Source organism: Protopterus annectens, chromosome 4.part0, assembly GCF_019279795.1.
Source record: "Protopterus annectens isolate FY-2018-M chromosome 4.part0, PAN1.0, whole genome shotgun sequence".
Lineage (NCBI taxonomy): Eukaryota > Metazoa > Chordata > Ceratodontiformes > Protopteridae > Protopterus > Protopterus annectens.
This window is the reverse complement of record NC_056733.1, coordinates 538,426,068-538,445,406: the sequence shown is the minus strand read 5'-3', so window position 1 is coordinate 538,445,406 and position 19,339 is coordinate 538,426,068. Positions and strand designations below refer to the sequence as shown.

At 39.6% G+C, this 19,339-nt stretch overlaps 1 protein-coding gene across 2 annotated transcripts in view; it reads right to left on the bottom strand.

The window, feature by feature from the left end:
* Positions 1-19,339, bottom strand: part of THOC5 (THO complex 5) — a 1,209,707-nt gene that overhangs the window by 1,175,149 nt on the left and 15,219 nt on the right. Inside the window, exon 2 of one of the 2 annotated variants that reach the window (XM_044068466.1) lies at positions 257-415. In XM_044068466.1, coding sequence (XP_043924401.1) covers positions 257-349 — 93 coding nt within the window. In that variant the 5' untranslated portion in view covers positions 350-415. Of the gene's footprint in view, positions 1-256; positions 416-19,339 lie in introns of those variants that run through there. The other variant, XM_044068467.1, reaches the window with a different exon arrangement.

Genomic DNA, 19,339 nt, shown 5'->3' with positions numbered 1-19,339 from the left:
TAGTCAATAAGTTTTAAGGTAGATTTTCAAGAAGACTTTCACGACAAACTAAATAATTTCAAGGCTAACACTTTTATTTTATTTATTTTTTAACAAGTCACAGCCTGGGACAGGTCACTGGTACCTGCAGACTCAAACTGCACTCCATAATTGAAAGCCTCGTGACATGAAGCATTCAGGTCAGCAGTGACTTCAGCTACTAAGAGCTCATCTTCAGTTCATCAAATGCCCGTGATACAGTACCGGCAGACCATACCTGCTCACCGTCATGGCTGCGTTTCCCTTCTCCCTGCCCACCTTCACTTCGGTAAACCTTTGTCTTTCTTTTATTGGAGGACTCCGAAGACATTGTACACTTCTTAAACCTGAAGCCAAATACAGTTCCTGGTTAGAAGGGTCAGGGGAACAGAGATACCTAGAGAAAAGATGAATAAAAATGAAACATTAAAACAGGACTTCCAGACAGCACCACCTTTGTTACACAAAACCTCAATTCGCTACACACTACTTTGAAACCATCTTTTAACTGTCAAACTGTACAGAAACCACAAATAAAAGTATTACACATTTTGTTTCAGGATTCATGTTGTTTCACTTTTTTTTTTTTTTTTAATTTTTATAGCCAAAGGAGCCAGCTGGTCAGTCATACACGCCACATATATATTAGTTTTAATTCCAACTAATTTAACTTCAGACAGAGCCACAATTAATAATGTTATGCAAGTGCACACATTCAAATACATGCAGAAGACCAAAGGCCTACTTAGTCTAACCAACATCTTCCTTATGCCTTACTTGGAACCACTGGCAAAGAAAATATGGGACTCAGAAAATCAAGGATGTAATTAGTATGGTAGTCAAGAAAACTGGCTTTATTTGCAGATGATATTATTTTGTACCAGACAAAACTAGAAAAAGACATTACAGTGTTGTGGAACATTTTGAGACGGTTTCAGATCTTTTCGGGATACAAAATTTATGAAGCAAAAACAAAGGCAATAGTGGTAAATTATGTATCGACACATGAACTGGTTCAGGAATACCGATATTTATGGAGACATAATAAAATGAACTACTTAGGAATATGGAAGAAAAATTATGTTAGTGTGGCAGCTAAGGAGATGTGGGAAGCTAAACAAAAGATAATACAAAAACTGAGAAAATGGAAGTCTTGTTATATGGATATGGACATTAAGATACAAACAGTTAAAATGTTTTTAGTCTCTTTAATCTTGTACATAGGTCAGGCATATTTTTATCAACCAGAGGAAAAGCTGTGGGTAGCAATTAATAAAGAGCTGAAGGACTTTATCCCATTTGACTCTTGCTGTCTTCCCCTCCCATCCCAGATAAACGGATTCTTCCAGTAGAAGAGGGTGGATTGGGATTACCCAATTTGAAGTGGCATTTCAGAGACTCCTTTACATAGCACAAGCAGAAAAACTATAATTCAAAGTGGAAAGGGATGACAATAAAACATGGGGGAAGCGCAAGAAACAAAGACTAGAGTTTTGAATATAGGCCTTTAAGGAGAACAATAATAATCATGCAGAATATTACATCCATAAAGTAGCAGAAAGTATTCTAAGAACTAAGCCAACACAGGAATGGAGAAAGAAGATTATGCAGACAGGGATGATTGCAATTAGGGATACAGTCAGCAGCTGAGAGGTCTGGAATTTATTGGAGAAAACTGCCAAAAGAACCAAGGTAATGGGAGCAAATAAGATGATAGAATGAGAAGATGCCAAGAATTTATTTGGACTGCAGATTAGAGATTGCCTTCCCTATCGGGGACTGATATCAGAGTATAGGCAAAGAGAACCTGAATGAAAGACCATCACTGGTAGAGTTTTAATAGAATCTAGAACAGAAGTTGCCATTAAAAGGAATTAGTAGGGCATATAAAATATTGTATGAATAACTACATGAATCAATCAGAGGAGGTCAGAAAGGATTGGGAAGAGAGACTGAATATGCAATTCACAAGGAAAAATGGGAGGATATATGTACGTCTCCCAAATATGCAACAAAATCTAGAAGGTTTAGAATTTTTGCCTGGAAATGTTTACATAGATCTTTTTATACCCCAAGTGGACTCCAGATAATTTTTCTTCAGGCAGACAGTAAATGTTGGAGGTATGAAGGGGAAGAAAGCGGTATTTGGGAACATATTTGCTGCGAGTGAGGTGAGTTGGTGGACTTTAAGGATTCACTGTGGGATGCACTGTCGGACATGCTGGGTGGGCAGATTGGTCAGACAAGGGAGATGATTTTTCTGAGCTACGATACAGAATTGGAATTGCCTAGACATGGTAAGGCCTTGTTAGGTCTAATAATGGTGGCTACCAAAAAAGAAATTACTAGAAAATGGAAATCAAAAGCTAAACCAACTACACTGGATGTAGTGAATATAGTGCAAGAGATAAAACAACTGGAATTGAGCTCTTCAGAAAAGGGTAGAAGCAAACTACATAGGAAAAATGGGAATTGTGGGAACAATGCATACAAGGCAGGAATGAGGTTTAAAAGGTGGCAGGACTTAAATGAGCTATGTAATGTTTGCATGAGAAAGACTGGGTAGATTATAAGTGATGTATAATGTTTGTAACTGGGAGTGTGTCAGTAAGGTTTATGATGTAAAACGCTTGCGACTAGGATTGTATCAGTGTGATCTGATTTCATTTATATAAATGTATGATTGCCTATGTAGTAAGTGATGGTTTAATATAGCAATAACTGGGTGTGGGTAATGCTAAATTTACCCCAGTTGGGATGGTTTGGTCCCGAGGCCGGGCCAGGGGTAAATTTAGCATTACCCACACCCAGAAGTGGGTTATTGCTATTATATGACATTATTTAAGAAAAGAAACTGTTACTTTTCTTAAATAATGGCATAGTATAATGCCTGTTTACTGCCCTTCCGCAGATGTCTGGCATCCGGTTCTGATGTACTGCTGCGCCTGCGCGTACATCAGAGCTATGAGCAAAACGGAGAAAGCAAGATCTCCGTTGCTTTTATGTCTCGCTATGTTAAATGAGTTTAACATAGCGAGACAGTTTAAAATAAGCAACGGACATCTCCGTTGCTTATTTTAAACTGTCTCGCTATGTTAAACTCATTTAACATAGCGAGATACTAAAAGCAACGGAGATCTTGCTTTCTCCGTTTTTAAACACTGCGCTATGTTAAATGGGTTTAACATGGCGAGACAGCTTTAAAATAAGCAACGGAGATCTCCGTTGCTTATTTTTAGCCATGTTAAACCCATTTAACATAGCGAGACAGTGTTTAAAACGAAGTTATACTAATGGAAAAAGTCCGGGCCGGACCTTTTCCATTAGTATAACTCGATTTACAACGGGCACGCTGGCCAATCAGCGTGCACGTTTTGGGGGGATCATGGTTTAATAAAGATGATTCTTGTTAAAAAACAGTAATTTAATAATTTATGTAATATTGCTTAGGTTATAGAACATACAGCAACATAGAAGAAGTATAAATGTTTATGTTAATACAGTTTTACTTTTATATGAATGTGAATTTGCCTATTTCACAAGTGATAATTCATTAAAGGTGTTCGAAAAAACACATCTTCACATGCCTCTTATCTATGTTCAAGGGATAAAGCTCTGTATTTTACAAGCTTTCTTGCTAGGTTTTTCATTCCATTCCAAAATTCTAGCCATGACTACTACCCCATTCTTTTCATGTTGTTCTCAGGCTGTTACCTGCGTGCAATACCTTGGACTTCTCCACTTTAATTTAGTAGCTTGCTTAAACAGGGACATCCAACTGGCCATGACTTGTTTTTCAGTGGAGGCCTGAGAGGGCAAGTTCTACAACTACTGGGGAAAAAAAGAAAACCAAGCATAATATTACTAGCAGATTTAGCGTTGAGTGATGCTTAAAATTCATCAATTCTCAGATTATTCACCCACTTAATCTACCCCAAAATAAGGGGGAAGCTGGAGCCAGTCATGGTAAAGCAGAGAAACAATCTGCATTGGATACCAGTTCACTGCAGGTCATACATACACATTTACATATGGCACACAATTAACAGATATGTGGAAATGATTTTACATGTAATTTTAGTAAACAACTGCACAGATGCAGTGCTAGATAAGATATACATCACCACAAAGTTAGGTGAACTAGACAGTAAACAGTAATGTACAAACAAATCATTCTATATCAACAGTTAGACAAATGTACAGGCTAGAGCTAGCCATGGCCACAACAATAGCTTGAAATATAAAATCCAATCTGTTGACAGGCAACCCACTAATTTTAAATCCATTTCAGTCCATCTGTATCTATTTTGATCTGTATTACACAACTTCTAGGTTGTTGAAGTTTATCTGCAAATCCCATCTCCCACTCAGGTTAAATACAATTTCTTTGAAGTGTTGCCTAGTTGGAGTCATGGAACTTGACTAGACTAAACAAAGACCAAGTTGGTGGCCTTGTCTTTGGTAAACACCGTGGAGGAAACAGCTAAAATTAAACTGTCTAAAGTCCCTCAAGAATCGAGTAAAGGGCTGCAACACCAGTATTCATAGCATCTGTTCTTTAGATATAGTCCTCTCAAGTCTGACAGACGGAGGCTACCATATGCATTCAGAAGTAGGAGGTTAAGAGAGACTTACTTCAGGGAGGGGGGACTGTTAAATAAATTCATATGAAGATTCTGCCACTGACAACATCAATCTATGTTTTGGAAATATCATACCAATGTTCAAGTATCCAAAGAATTGTCAAATCCCCAAATCAACCACATTTCTCAATGGTCAATGCAGCTATGCAGTTTCTTCAGTCATGTATGCTTTCCTGAATACAACATTTCTGAGAAGGACTACTGAACACCTTTTTATCCAGCAGCTACACAGTTACAAAACACACCCACACCCACTTTGGCAAGTTCTTTGTCATGCAAAGCTTCAAAACCATCTCCCAAAAAGCTGCTGCTTGCAGGAAAACAATGAAGACCCCAAGCAGTTCCAGAGGACAGAATCTCCACTAAAAATGTTCTTCCTTCAAATTCCTACCAATAATTCCTTCAGTGCCTTACTTGTGGATGACTATGTAATAAGGATTTGACATCCCTATCAAATCCTGCCGGAAAAAATCATCCAACTTAACTGCATATTATTTTAAGCTAAAAAGCTTAATCAATTCTGTAGTAGCTCCCACAAGATGTCTTGTGGCAAGCAGCCCAGATCCAAGAAGCTGCAAAGCTACTATTGATTTGCATTTACAATATGCATTGTACTTTCCACTCTACAGAAAACAGCAAAATACCTTCACCACAGGTTCAACTGCAATTTGTAACAAACACCTAGATTTAAATTAATTGCTGATTTTAATATTTAACCTGATCAGCTTCAATGAAACTTAAGACTCTTTTTGTATAATCTTCTACTGTCTCATTTACAGAAAAGTTTCCCATTTGCTACTCAGATTAGTTAATTTGTTACTATTGGGTTCATCACTATAAATACTACGGGACTCATGTCCCCACAAAACAGCATGCATGCAGAGACTCCCTCAATAAATATAAAGTAGATATCGTTTTCATGCAGGAAACTAATGATGCTCAAAGGCAAAAAGATGGCTGGAAAAATGTTGGTCTAGCTCCTACATTCAGAGGGGGTAGACTGCTTCTTCTTCTTCTTTCGGCTTTTCCTGGTTAGGGGTCGCCACAGTGGATCACCTGTCCGCTCATGATTGGCAGTTGAGTTTTACAGTGTCATGTTGCCAGCCGGCGCCCAACCTTCCACAGAAGGCACAAACATGCACGCACTCATGCCTAGGGCCAATTTAGAGTGTCCAATCTAACTACAGCATGTCTTTGGGATGTGAGAGGAAACCGGAGCACCCGGAGGAAACCCACACAGCAACAGGGAGGACATGCAGACTCCACACAGAAGGCACCACAGCTGAGAATTGAACCGGAGAACCTCTTGCTGTGAGGCGGCAACGCTGACCGCTGCATCACCGTAGCCACCCATAGGGGGGGTAGACTACAGTATACCTTTTTTTTGGTCAACAAATCTCATAAATACATAACTTTAAGATAATTTTATTCAAGTGTGGAATAAGACCAGTCCATACATCTGAGATTGTATATGTTGTTTTTCTTTTTAACACAAGGCTTCATCACGATGGCTTGTTTGTGGGACCAGAGGACAATTTAGTTGATTTAGTAAGGTATTAAATTAACCTTTTATATCCCTTTAGAGCCTTTGTCAGAGGGAAATGTATCTTTCTTTTCTCCAGGGGGTAGACTATAGTATACCTTTTTATTGTCACTTCAATGATGGAATTCATATCCTACTTCGGATAAGAACGCGTTTTAAAATCTGCTTGGAGAAATCCAAGGCTGGACACAAGACAGTTCAATGGAAATGACTTCGCAATTTTATTTATTTTACATTTGTTTACCAGGAGTGTCCGACTGAGCCAAAAAGGCCCATTTTAAGAGGGAGGCCCAGGGAAGCTCCAAGTTACATAGTAAACAGTGTTATCATAGAAGAAACGAACAACTGTCATAGTAAAGAGTGACACAATTGAGTTGCAACGGAAGAACAAATTAAAACAGTAATACAAGTAATGTAGCAAAGATGGTTAAAATGGAGAAAAAGATACATTTCACTCTGACAAAGGCTCTAAAGGGATATAAAAGGTTAATTTAATCTAATTTAAGCCTTGTGTTAAAAAAAAAAAACAACATGTACCATCTCAGATGTATGGACTGGTCTTATTCCACAATTTCATAACTTTAAGATAATGAAACCAGTCAGACTCAGATAGTATGGACTGGTCTTATTCCACACTTGAATAAAATTATCTTAAAGTTATGTATTTATGACATTTGTTTACCAGGAGTGTCCAACTGGGTATGAGCCCATTTTCAGTGGAGGCCCGACTGGGTATGAGCCCATTTTCAGTGGAGGCCCAGGAAGAAAGGCTTCACAGTACACAGACAGACAGAATTAAAAAAATGAACAATAGTTACAAATATTAAGACAATAATAAAGTAGTACAATATGTGAAATAAAAAAAAAATCAGTCAAATTCTGGGATAGAGAAAGGTTAGTGTAAGAATATAAAGAAAGGACATTAGAATGTTTGTGAATTAAAATGAGGTGAGGTGAGGTTAGAAAGTAGGTAAAGCAGGAAGAGAAGTAGGATATATCAAGAGAAAGTCTATTACGAGTGGGGAAGAAGGGAAAGAATGGAAGGGAGTACCAAGATGACAAGGAGCACAGGCACACCCAAATATTGGTTAGATGTTCTTTCAGCCTACACTTGAAGGAATAGTAGTGAGGTACAAGTCTGATTGCTTCTGGAATGCTATTCCATGATTTATCAACACAAAGAGTACAGACTAACCCCATTAGATCTTTGAGGTTTATAAACAGATGGTAGATACTTGTAACAGGAGCCTAGGTCACGAGATGGAATATAGTGTTGAAGTAGTGATGATGTAGCTTGCAAAAATTAGTTGTAGTACAGTAATTTGTGAGTTAATGTTAGTTGAGTAAAGGTGAGAAGGTGGAATAGTTCGAGCCAATTTAGAGACTTAACAGCAAAGCAATGGTGAGAGCAGTGGGCCTGCCCTGTAGCAAAACTTAGCTACTTCATTATAACATTGACTAAGCTTTGCTTTGAGGGAAGAGTGAAGATTGGTTAGGACAAGAAGCATACATCTGGGAGGGTAAGAGATACAGGTGGTGACAAGGGTTACGCTTGTTGAGTTGGAGCTGAATTTCTTAGTCCTATACGTCATGCCCAATTTTTTTTTTTTTTTTTTTAATGATGTTGCTGATATGTAGGTCAAACTTAAAATTGTCATCAATAGTTTCACCTAACAGTTTTGTATGTGAAATCACATTAAAGTATCGCTCTGAGAACTAATAGCAAAGCTAGAGGTATCTAGAGAAAAATGTTTTTGTAAAAATAGCAGAAGTGTAGTTTTTTTGGGGGGGTTAAGTAGTAAATAGTTGTTGGTGAGCGAAGACTCAAAGGAATTTAATGCTTCTTGCATTAAACTCTGTAGATGAGAGCCCTGGCAGAACAGATTAGTGTAGAGTTATCAGCATATTGAGTTAGGGTGGCTTGTCTCCTGACAGTATTATGATGGATAATAAAAATGTTGAAGAGAAGCGGACCTAGTCCTGAGCCTTGGGGTACCCCAGTGCTAACAGGTAAGGAGACAAGTTACGATTTCATTTGACAGATTGATATTTGTTAGAGAGATAGCTAGTGAACCATTGTAAGGATGTTTTGGTGAAGCCCAGAGGAGATAGTTGGAATAACAGTTGGGGGTGCAAGACAGTATCAAAGGCTTTGGATAGATCTAATAACAGAGGAGAGACAAAGTTTCCCAAATCACGAGCTTTGTTGACTGTGGAAGTAAAGGACAGTAGAGCAGTGACCGTGCTGGTCTGAATCCATGCCGGGTGGGAGAGAGAAGATTAATGTCAAGCAGGTATTGAAGAAGCTGTTTATGGATGCATTTTTCTAGAAGTTTTAATAGTGGTGAAAGAATAGCAACTGGCCTATAGTTAGAGATTTCTGTGGAGGTGCCACCTTTGTGGAGAGGAAGGATGAATGTTTTTCTCCACAGGGAGGGGACATAAGACTCCCTGATGCTCTATTAATGATTATTGAGACAGGGTAGGCAACTGAGTCAGCAGACATTTTTAGAAATTTGTTAGGAAGATTGTCTCCAGAGGGGGGAACATGGCCTGAGCATGCACAAGAGGGACTTGATAAAGGAAGTGGAAACCGGTTGAAGGGAAAATGTGGAGACAGTTAATAGGAGGCTGAGAGAGGGCAGAGGGAGATGGAGGGAATTTGTAAGTGACGGAAGCTAAGCTATCAATGAAGTAAATGTTAAACTGAGTTGCTATGTCAGGGGAGGTACTAACACAGGACGGTTTCGGGGAGGATTGACTTCCTCGGTTTAGGATTTTTTTTTTGATAGTGTGCCAAAAGGTTTTTGGACTAAATTTGTGCTGATCTTGTGGCTTTGCATTTGTCTAAATTAACCTGTTTCTTTACAAGGTTATGCAGTGCTTTGAAATGCTGTAAATTACTGAGAGTCTTATGTTTTAGGTAAGTTGCCCAAGCCTGGTCTCTTTTTTCACGAGTCATCTGGTATAGACAGAAAGCCAAGGAGTATAGCTGGTTTTGACTATTTTTTCCTGCTGGTGGGAGCCAACTGTCTAAAGTGTTTAGGAATATATAATTAAATTTTTCAACTGCATCATCTAGTAGTAAGTATTTAAAGGAAAGTGCAATTGATGGAGTTTAGTAAATTTGTAAAGGCCTGCTGGTCAAAGTTGGATAGGTTTCGTACCATCTTGTAGGTGTGTTGTCGACATGAATGTGAAATAAGTCTATAGTTGTAGAGATGGGGTGCTGATCACCAAGAGAGAGACTGTAAGTGTTTTGGATTGAGAGAAACTGTTAGGATGGGAGACCAAAATCCAATTAATTATTGAGCCATTTTGGTTTGCGGCACTGGTACAGGTTTGGTGAATAATCAGTTGAGAAAATCCAAATAGGTTGATGCTATCTGTGGGAAATTGTAAGCTAAGTTTCTGCCAGTCAGTGTTGACATCACCTAATATTACTGTTTCTAGAGAGATTTTGTGATACCCAAGATAGGATACTTTCCAGAGTTGATAAGTTATTGCCAAGAGTATCATCATCATCTTCTTTCGGCTGTTCCTGTTAGGGGTTGCCACAGCAGATCATCCGTTTCCATTTCTTCCTGTCCTCTGCATCTTGCTCTGTCACACCAACCACCTGCATGTCCTCTCTCACCACATCCATAAAACTTACCTTAGGCCTTCCTCTTTTCCTGTTACCTGGTAGCTTCATCCTTAGCATTGTTTTCCCAATATACTCAGCATCCCTCCTCAGCACATGTCCAAACCAACGTAATCTTGCCTCTCTGACTTTTTCTCCAAACCTTCCAACCTGGGCTGACCCTCTAATATACTTATTCCTAATCCTGTCCATCCTCGTCACACCCAGTGCAAATCTTAACATCTTTAACTCTGCCACATCCAGCTCAAACTCCTGCCTTTTTGTCAATGCCACTGTCTCCAACCCATATAACATAGCTGGTCTCACTACCCTCTTGTAGACCTTCCATTTCCCTCTTACTGGTACTTATCTGTCACAAATCAACCCTGACACTCTTCTCCACCCACTCCATCCTGCCTGTACTATCTTCTTCACCACTCTTCCACACTCACCGTTACTCTGAACTACTGACCTCAAGTATTTAAACTCATCCACCTTCGTCATCTCTACTATTTGCATCCTCACCATTCCTCTATCCTCCCTCTCATTCACACACATATATTCTGTCTTAGTCCTGCTGACCTTCATTCCTTTTCTCTCTGGAGCATATCTCAATCTCTCCAGGGTCAACTCCACCTATTCCCTACTCTCACTACAGATCACAATGTCATCTGCAAACATCATAGTCCACAGGGACTCCTGTCTGATCTCATCGGTCAACCTGTCCATCACCATTGCAAATAAGAAAGGGCTCAGAGCTGAACCTTGATGTAACCCCACCTCCACCATAAACGCATCCGTCACTCCCACTGCAGCCCTCTCCACTGCCACACTACCCTCTTACATATCCTGTACCACTCTTCCATACTTCTCCGACACTCCCGACTTCCTCATACAATACCACAACTACTCTTGAGGCACCCTGTCATATGCTTTCTCTAAGTCTACAAACACACAATGCAACTCTTCTGACCTTCGCTGTACTTCTCCAGCAACACTCTCAGAGCAAACATCGCATATGTAGTGCTCTTTCCTGGCATGAAACCATACTGCTGATCACTAATCATCACGTCCCTTCTTAACCTAGCTTCCACTACTCTTTCCCATAACTTCATGCTGTGACTGATCAATTTAATCCCTCTGTAGTTACTACAGCTCTGCACATCACCCTTATTCTTAAAAATCAGTACAAAACACTTTCTCCATTCCTCAGGCATCCTCTCACTTTCCAAGATTTCATTAAACAATCTGGTTAAAAACTCCACTGCCATTTCACCTAATCACCTCCATGCTTCCACAGGTATGTCATCTGGAACAACAGCCTTTCCATTGTTCATCCTCTTCATAGCTATCCTTACTTCCTCCTTGCTAATCCATTGTACTTCATGATTCACTATCCACACATCATCCAACCTTCTCTCATTCTCTTCATTCATCAACCCCTCGAAGTACTCTTTCCATCTGCTCAACACACTCTCCTCATTTGTGAGCATGTTTCCCTCATTATCCTTTATCACCTTTACCTGCTGCACATCTTTCATAGCTCGGTCCCTCTGTCTAGCCAAATGGGTACAGGTCCTTTTCTCCCTTAGTGTCCAACCTTTCATACAACTCTTCATACGCCTTATCCTTAGCTTTCACCACCTCTCTCTTTGCCATGCACCTCATCTCCTTACACTCCTGTCTACTTTCTTCATCTCTCTGACAATCACACTTCTTTGTCAACCTCTTTCTCTGTATACTCTCCTGTACTTCCTCATTCCACCACCATGTCTCCTGGTCATCCTTCCTCTGTCCAGATGTCATACCAAGCACCTTTCTAGCCACCTCCCTTACTAGCTCTGCTGTAGTTACCCAGCTATTTGGTAACTCTTCACTGCCACCCAGTGTCTGTCTTAACTCATCCCTGAACTCCACCTCACAATTACCCTTTTTCAATTTCCACCATTTGATCCTTGGTGCTGCCCTCACACTCCTCCTCCACTTCTTGATCAGTCATCCTACAAACCACCATCCTATGCTGCCTAACTACACTTTCCCCGGTCACCACTTTACAGTCTCCAATCTCCTTCAAACTGGCCCTCCTACATAAGATATAATCCCCCTGTGTGCATCTTTCTCCACTCTTGTATGTCACCCTATGATCTTCCCTCTTGTTAAAATACGTATTCACCACAGCCATGTCAATCCTTTTCGCAAAATCCACTACCATCTGACCTTCTGCATTCCTTTGTTTAACACCATACCTACCCATCACTTCCTCATCCCCTCTGTTCCCTTCACCAACATGCCCATTGAAATCTGTTCCAATCACCACTTTCTCACCCTTGGGTACAGTCATCACCACTTCATCCAACTCACTCCAAAATTTTTCTTTCTCATCTATCGCACACCCAACTTGTGGAGCATATGCACTAACAACATTCATCATTACACCATCAATTTCCAGCTTCATAAACATCACTCTATCCGACACTCTTTTCACCTCCAAAACAGTGTTAGCATACTGTTCCTTCAGGATAACTCCTATGCCATTTCTCCTCCCATCCACACCATGATAAAAAAATTTGAACCCACCTCCAATACATCTAGCCTTACTCCCCTTCCATCTGGTCTCTTGCACACACATAACAACCTTCCTTCTGTCCATATCAGCTAGCTCTCTCCCTATACCAGTCATACTGCCAACATTCAAAGTTCCGACCCTCACTACCACAGTCCTAGCCTTTCTCCTCTCTTCCTGCCTTTGGCCATGCCTTCCGCCTCTTCTCCTCATTCAGCTAACAGTAGCCCAATTTCCGCCAGCACCCTGTTGGCTAACAGTACTGGTGGCAGTCGTTAATCCGGGTCTCGACCGATCCGGTATGGAAATATTTACTGGTGTCTGCATTAATTTTTTTGCAAAGTTTTATGCCGGATGCCCTTCTTGACGCAACCCTCCCCATTTATCCGGGCTTAGGACCAGCACAAAGAAATCCACTGGCTTGTGCATCCCCAGTGCCAGGAGTACGTACAAAGCTACAATGCAGAGACTTTTATTACTGTTAAATTTAAGGTAAGTGATCAACAGTTTGGCTTTGTCAAAGGAGGGTACGGATTGGTTGTGAGGTGTTAGGGAAATAGAATCAGGACATATTACTGCAACACCGCCACCTTTTATTTTAAGTCGGTCAGTTCTGAACATATTAAAGTCTGGGAGAAGTACTTTTGTATCCTTTATGTGTGGTTTAAGTCAGGTTTCAGTGATTACTAGTATATCAGGAGATTGTGCAGTGCAGTCATCCAAGTCAGGTTTCAGTGATTACTAGCATATCAGGAGATTGTGCAGTCATCCAAGCATGCAACTCAGAAATTTTGTTGCACATGCTAATGTGCATTTACTGAGATAAATTTAAGCATATTTTGTGTACTTGGAATATGGGCAGAAGATGTGGAGATGTTGGGACCAGGATTACGGTGGATGTCACCACAGAGCAGGAGGAATTTCAAGACTATGTAGTAAAGACAGGATTTAATTTATTTAATTTACTTATTATTATTTATTTATTTGCATTTGTTAACCGGGTTAGTCCAGCTGTGTAAGAATTACCCTTTTTCAGTGGAGACCTGAGGCGAAAAGCCCCAAACAGAAATACAAATACATACGAATAGAGACAAATTAACAATATTACAGAGAAAAACAATATTATGGGTACAATGGATAAGAAAAACAAACAATGAAAGTTTGAGAATATGAGTAAGGTAGGCCAGAGGCATGCATGCCAAAGATTTATGAAAAGGTGTCGTGAGCAAGATCTCTGAAATAAGTTAAAGTAGGCAAAGAAATGATGATTTAGGTGTGGAGTTAGTAGTGTGGGAGTTTTAGGTGGGAGCATGTGAAGGACATTCCCATTTGGAGGAGAGATGGGAGAGAAGCATGGATTTGAAATTGTTGTGGTTAGGTATATTACGTAGTGGTGTGGGGAGATTGTTCCATAGTTTGGCTACAGTGTGGGATAGTAGTAGTTTACCAGTTGGGTGGAAGGGTTTGTGTACATGCAGGAGGTTTTGGCTTGTGGATCTCAGGGTACTGGTAGGTGTGTAGGGTGTTGGAGATTTAGCAAGAGAGGGGCATTCTGCTGGTTTAAAGATGAGTTTGTGGGCTGTTGTAGGTACTTTAGGTGGTTGTGGAGTTCTAGCCAGTGTAGGGTGTGTAGGGAGTGACAGTGATGGGAAAAGTTCTTAGAATTGGTTGCAAATTTGCAGATTTTGTTGCAACAGGCCTCAGGTTTAGCACAGAGTCCGAGTTGTAGGTTGGAGAATAGGGGAGCACCGTACAAGAGAGAGGGGAGAAGGAAGGTAGATTAAACTGGTTAGTTAGGTTGATTAAACTGTCAGTATATGCAATGTTAAACAGGTACAGCTGCATCTGAAACTGTATGGATTTAAAGAACAGAATATTGTCTGTGCAAAAGAGATGAGCAGTGATGGGTAGGGAGTAGTGATTTGTGTTACTGCTGTAAGAGGCAGTGTCTGTAGGAGAGCTTAGAACAGGTTGGATAGGGACCAGATATGACGACAGTGAAGAGAAGCAGAAGAACATTAGTGATAGGATTGAGAATCCTTTTATATTAAAGATTATTAGAGAGTTTAATCAGACAAACTACTTAAGTGGATGATTTGAGGTGAGTAATAAAGTTTGTAGAACTGAAGAAAGGGAAGTAGTATGCAGATAGGGTGCTAGTGTGATAACAGAATATCCTAAGAGATGGAGTGTATGGATGAGGAGGGTGGGGCTAATACAGGAAGGGGATGATGGGGTGGAGCTGGTACAGGAAGGGGTGTGGTGTGAACAGCTTTAACTGTAGAGGTAGAGAAACCAGACTGTTACTTCTAAGAATCTAAGGCCTGTTAAAAAGAAACTTGTTCTTTTGATCTTAATCTATATGACACAAACTTACTGTTAATGCTTACCTTTTAATGATTAATATACATTTGTTTTAAGTAAAATGCTGTGCCATTAATCCCTTTATTACTTTTTCATATTGCTTTTTCGCTTTGTCTCATGTTGGTTATGATGAAACTCTGTTACTGTTGAAAAACAACTTTCAAGTGCTACTATTTATTTATTCTTTTAATGTTTGGATTGAAAGGTCCATTTTCTTCTTAATAGTTTTGCTTTTATAGGCATTTTCTATGTAAACATGAACAGAATATCAAAATTATTGTTTTGTTTTAAGTGCATTATACCACATTAAAATGTTAATTACTTTCTTTACATGAATATTCATTTTATCATTTCATTTTCTTGAATATTCATGATCATAATAGTTTTTTTTTAAAAAAACATTCGTCAGCTCAGGTATTTTGTCAGTTTCTGAGACAGAAAATGAGCACAAGCCATTAGCGGAGTATTCACTAACAATGAGTGATCAGCGTAGTGAGAGGTTCCTAAGGAAAGCACCTTAGCACAGCCTGGAAGTTCTGACGGACTTAAGATGTCTATTATTCTACTTAACTGCATTAACTTTTTATTTTACATTTGTTTACTGGATAGTGCACTGATCAGTGAACACATGCTAGTGGAAATACTGAGAGGATGGCAAGATTTTTTTTTTTTAAATCAAGTATGCGCCATCAATCCAGGGGACATTAAGAAATGCTGTCTTCTGCCTAATGTTGGGGGGGCTGCATTTTAATTATTTTGTAGCATTAGAATCATATTTAGCATATGTTCAAACACAACTACATTGCCCATCTATAAAACAACCATACTTTCTTATTAAACATTTTTTACAGTATCCCCAAAATGTGTCTCGTATGCTGTTTCACTGGAGCTTCCAGTGCTGAGATTATTTAGTGTGCTCCCCTTTACGTTTCCTGGTGGAGGAATCATGATGTCTTCATTACAATTCTCATCTGCACTACTCGCATATTTTTATTTCAACTTGTATGAAAAACATGAATGTAATCATCTGCAGAATAAGATCTTTACAAGTTTCTCTCCCATTTAATCCAGTCTAAATAATTCTGGAACTCAGTCAGTTAATACATTAATGTACTTTTTTTTTTTTAAATACCTTTCAGCCTTCTTTTTTTGGTGATTTGATGTATAAAATCAATAAAACAGTATTCTCCTTCCTGGTAAAAATTACATTAAAAAGATGTGTAGCAACAATGTAAATAACCACCTTTCTGCTCTTTGGGGAGGTTTTGACTCTTGTTCTCTAATGGTATAAGATCTCTACAATAAAAGTTCTGACATAGATAAATGTAGAAATGCCTTCATGCACAGTGTTGTTAGAGTTTGTTTTCCTGCTAGCAAACAGTGCTTTTTAAAAGGTATAAATGACCTACTGACATAGGCAAGGGGCTCTTCACTTTTTGGCTTAAGATCCACAATGCTCCTGAACCTGCATCTAAAATAGCGCACAACTACTGCTGAGCTTAAAATCTTTAAATTGTTCTAAAGTCAAATCTTGTATTTTAGTCCCCTCGTGAATCTTTCACATTAAAATTCTTTAAGCAGAGATGGCACTGTGCTCACCCTTTGAAGAATCACAAAGTAAAATTAGCTATTTCCAAGAGACTTCATTCACATTTATGGACTATTTTATACTTTCCACACATTCACATTAAAATATAAACAGTACAAGTGTCATCGTCGGAAAAGAAGAATCTATAGAATTCTAATGCTGACTTGTCAGATTCACACAATGTCAGTCCAGTCCTCTAGGTGTTTATAGCACTTATTTTTAAAGGTCTTGTACCATTTTTGTTTATTTGTTTTTTGCCTACTCTGTTTGAAATTATATCAGCGATATAAGACTTTTAAATTAGGTGTGTACGCTTCCTAATGGCCATTCAAGTACAAAAATCATTGCACCCACTAAGTACAGAAACAATGAATTACTATTTAAAAATCAAAGGCCGTGCCCCAACACCCCTTAACTTAGAGGAGAAATTCCAATTTGTCACACATCACCATTTCAACAGTCATGGATACAGTGAGTTTGCACTAAAAAAGAAATACCTGACACCTTATAAATTAACATCTATTATAATGACATTTGGAAAATTTGAGATGTTCAGCCACTAAATTAACTCTGGATGCCTATGCCAGTGTAGCCAACATAAAAATGCTTGTCCATTGCAAAGTAGTTGGTCTTGCACAATCAATAGAACCATATTTTTGTCAATCTCCCTCTTAAGAGACAGACAGGAAATTAGTCTTCCAGTTGTTGCGTCTTTCGGCTTTTCCCGGTTAGGGGTTACCACAGCGGAATTCCGGTCTGCTAATGATTGACCGTTGATTTTTACGTGCCGAGTTTCCAGCCCTGACACACAACCTTCAATGAAAGTACGCCCATTTACGCATGCCTCCACGCAGAAGACGCTCTAGCTGAGAATCGAACCGGACAGCGTCTTACTGTGAAGCGACAATGCTACCACAGCACCACCACCGCGGACAAATTAGTCTTCCAGTTACGCCAGCAAATATTATGAAGTTTTAGAAGGGAGCGGAGTTCCACTGTCTAGCCACCGTTCCAAAACTTGTTTCAGTTTAAGAATAGCTGAAAAGTGTCAGTTCTGGAGATAAGCTAAGTTGCCTGAAAGAACTGTGGCTGATATGTTTGGATTGCTGGTATGATAAACCAGAGACCAGTTAAGGGAGGAAAGTTCTGAAGATGGCTTATACAAGGAGAAGACAGTTTTAGATTTGACTATTTTAAGTAACGGTGTGGATTTGTATTTATTGTGAATAATGGTGAAGGCAAACAGGGAATGGTTGTTTATAGCAGGCAAATGAAATCATAAGGAAGAGAGTTTCAGGGGATACTGGTGATAGCAATGCAGGGAATAGGTCAAGGATAGGACGTTGTGTCAAGTTGCTCAGCTGACCACTCAGGTTAACTCAAGATAAGCTAGTCACCCAAAGACGTCATTTTGTTGGGATCCAGCAGGGTACTGCTGAAATCTCCAAGGGTGACAATATTATCTTTTATGGCTGCTGATTCATATTAACTACAAGAAGTTACTTAGAGGTGGGAGGCCACATACAGGCCATACAAAAGGCTAGTTTTGTGGATTTTACAAATCCCAAATCTTTGACATTTTCTGGTACCCTTGGTGGTACAAACAGGGGCTTGAGAGTTGAAACATTAACAAGCACATACTTGGGAGACTGGGGCTATGCGAGACTACAGTCAAACTGGTTTCAGACTATGCTAATATGTTTTACAGAACACAAAGATTAATCTTGTAACTCTAGTTAAGCCTCAGGTCCAAGAGGTATTAGTATCATTGGAAAAAGTAGAAAGAGTAACGGATGCCCTTCTTAAACAAAAAACTCTATCACAGCAACAAAGTTGAGTGAGTAAGCAGACCCAGCTCTACTGTATACAGAAATAAAACACGTACAACTTGTATTCAGTTAACTGCATAGGCATCTGAAGGACTGGGCAGGGGAGGTGGGGGATTAACAACCAATTCCATCTCATTCATCCTCAGGAGCATACCTCACAACTGTCCAAATTTTTCACAGAAAGACCAAAAATTATGTGGCAAAAATATGGACAATTTCCTCTTAAAATGTGTGGCTTTCTGGCAAATCACTGATGACTGAGGTCACTAAATAATGACATACATTTGGGTTTCAGGTTTCATATCCTTCAGAAAATACATGCTAACACAAGTCTAGTTACTCTAACAAATTTCTAAGTTTAAAAGACAATATCTAAAATTGTTCGTTATTTTTGGAGAGTTTGACCTCCCACTATTTTAGGCTTTGTCCTGACTTCTTGTGCTAAGTGGTTGAGAGGTATGCAGAGGAGAATGGGGCATGCTAGGCCTATGTCACTGGTGAATGGATATATCATTTGCTTGTAATGACTACACTGGCCTGAACTGCACTTAGCAGGGATTTTCCTGCTGAGCAGGGGGCCAGGAATTTCCTGCTGAACATAGGAATGGGAAAAGTACACTGCAGTGTGCACACACCCATACCCCTCTTTTTCCGACCAGGAAGCTATTGAGAGTCTGCAAGCAGTCTAGGGATAAGCTGTTTCAAGAGAAAGTTGACCTTGTCCCTACCACCCAACTTTCACCGCTGGGGGGAACTGGTGAGCTGACAGGGCTTCTAGGGAAGGAATGAGTAGGCTGTAACGGCTCTTACCTAACCTAGGAACAGCAGACTCCTCTCCCCATTAAACAAATGGGTTGCAGGTAGTGAAGCCATCAGGCAGGGTCCCTCAACGCAGAGAAGGGGAGATAAAAATAAAATAAGCTAGTGGAATACTTAGTCAACAATGTTTCTAGTAAGACAAGTTTAAGTGAAAAACTTCCAGCATTAAAAAGCCAACCTTTAAGAGAGGTTCTGTAATTGGTATGGACATGATGGTAAATAGATGGTCAACAGCAGAATGAAGGTTTGGAATGAATGCATCCAAGGACTAGGTTTATTAGCAAGAAATACTGAAGAATATAGATTGTAACAGCTGGGGTGTAAAAGTCTTACTATTGCATAAGGCTGTT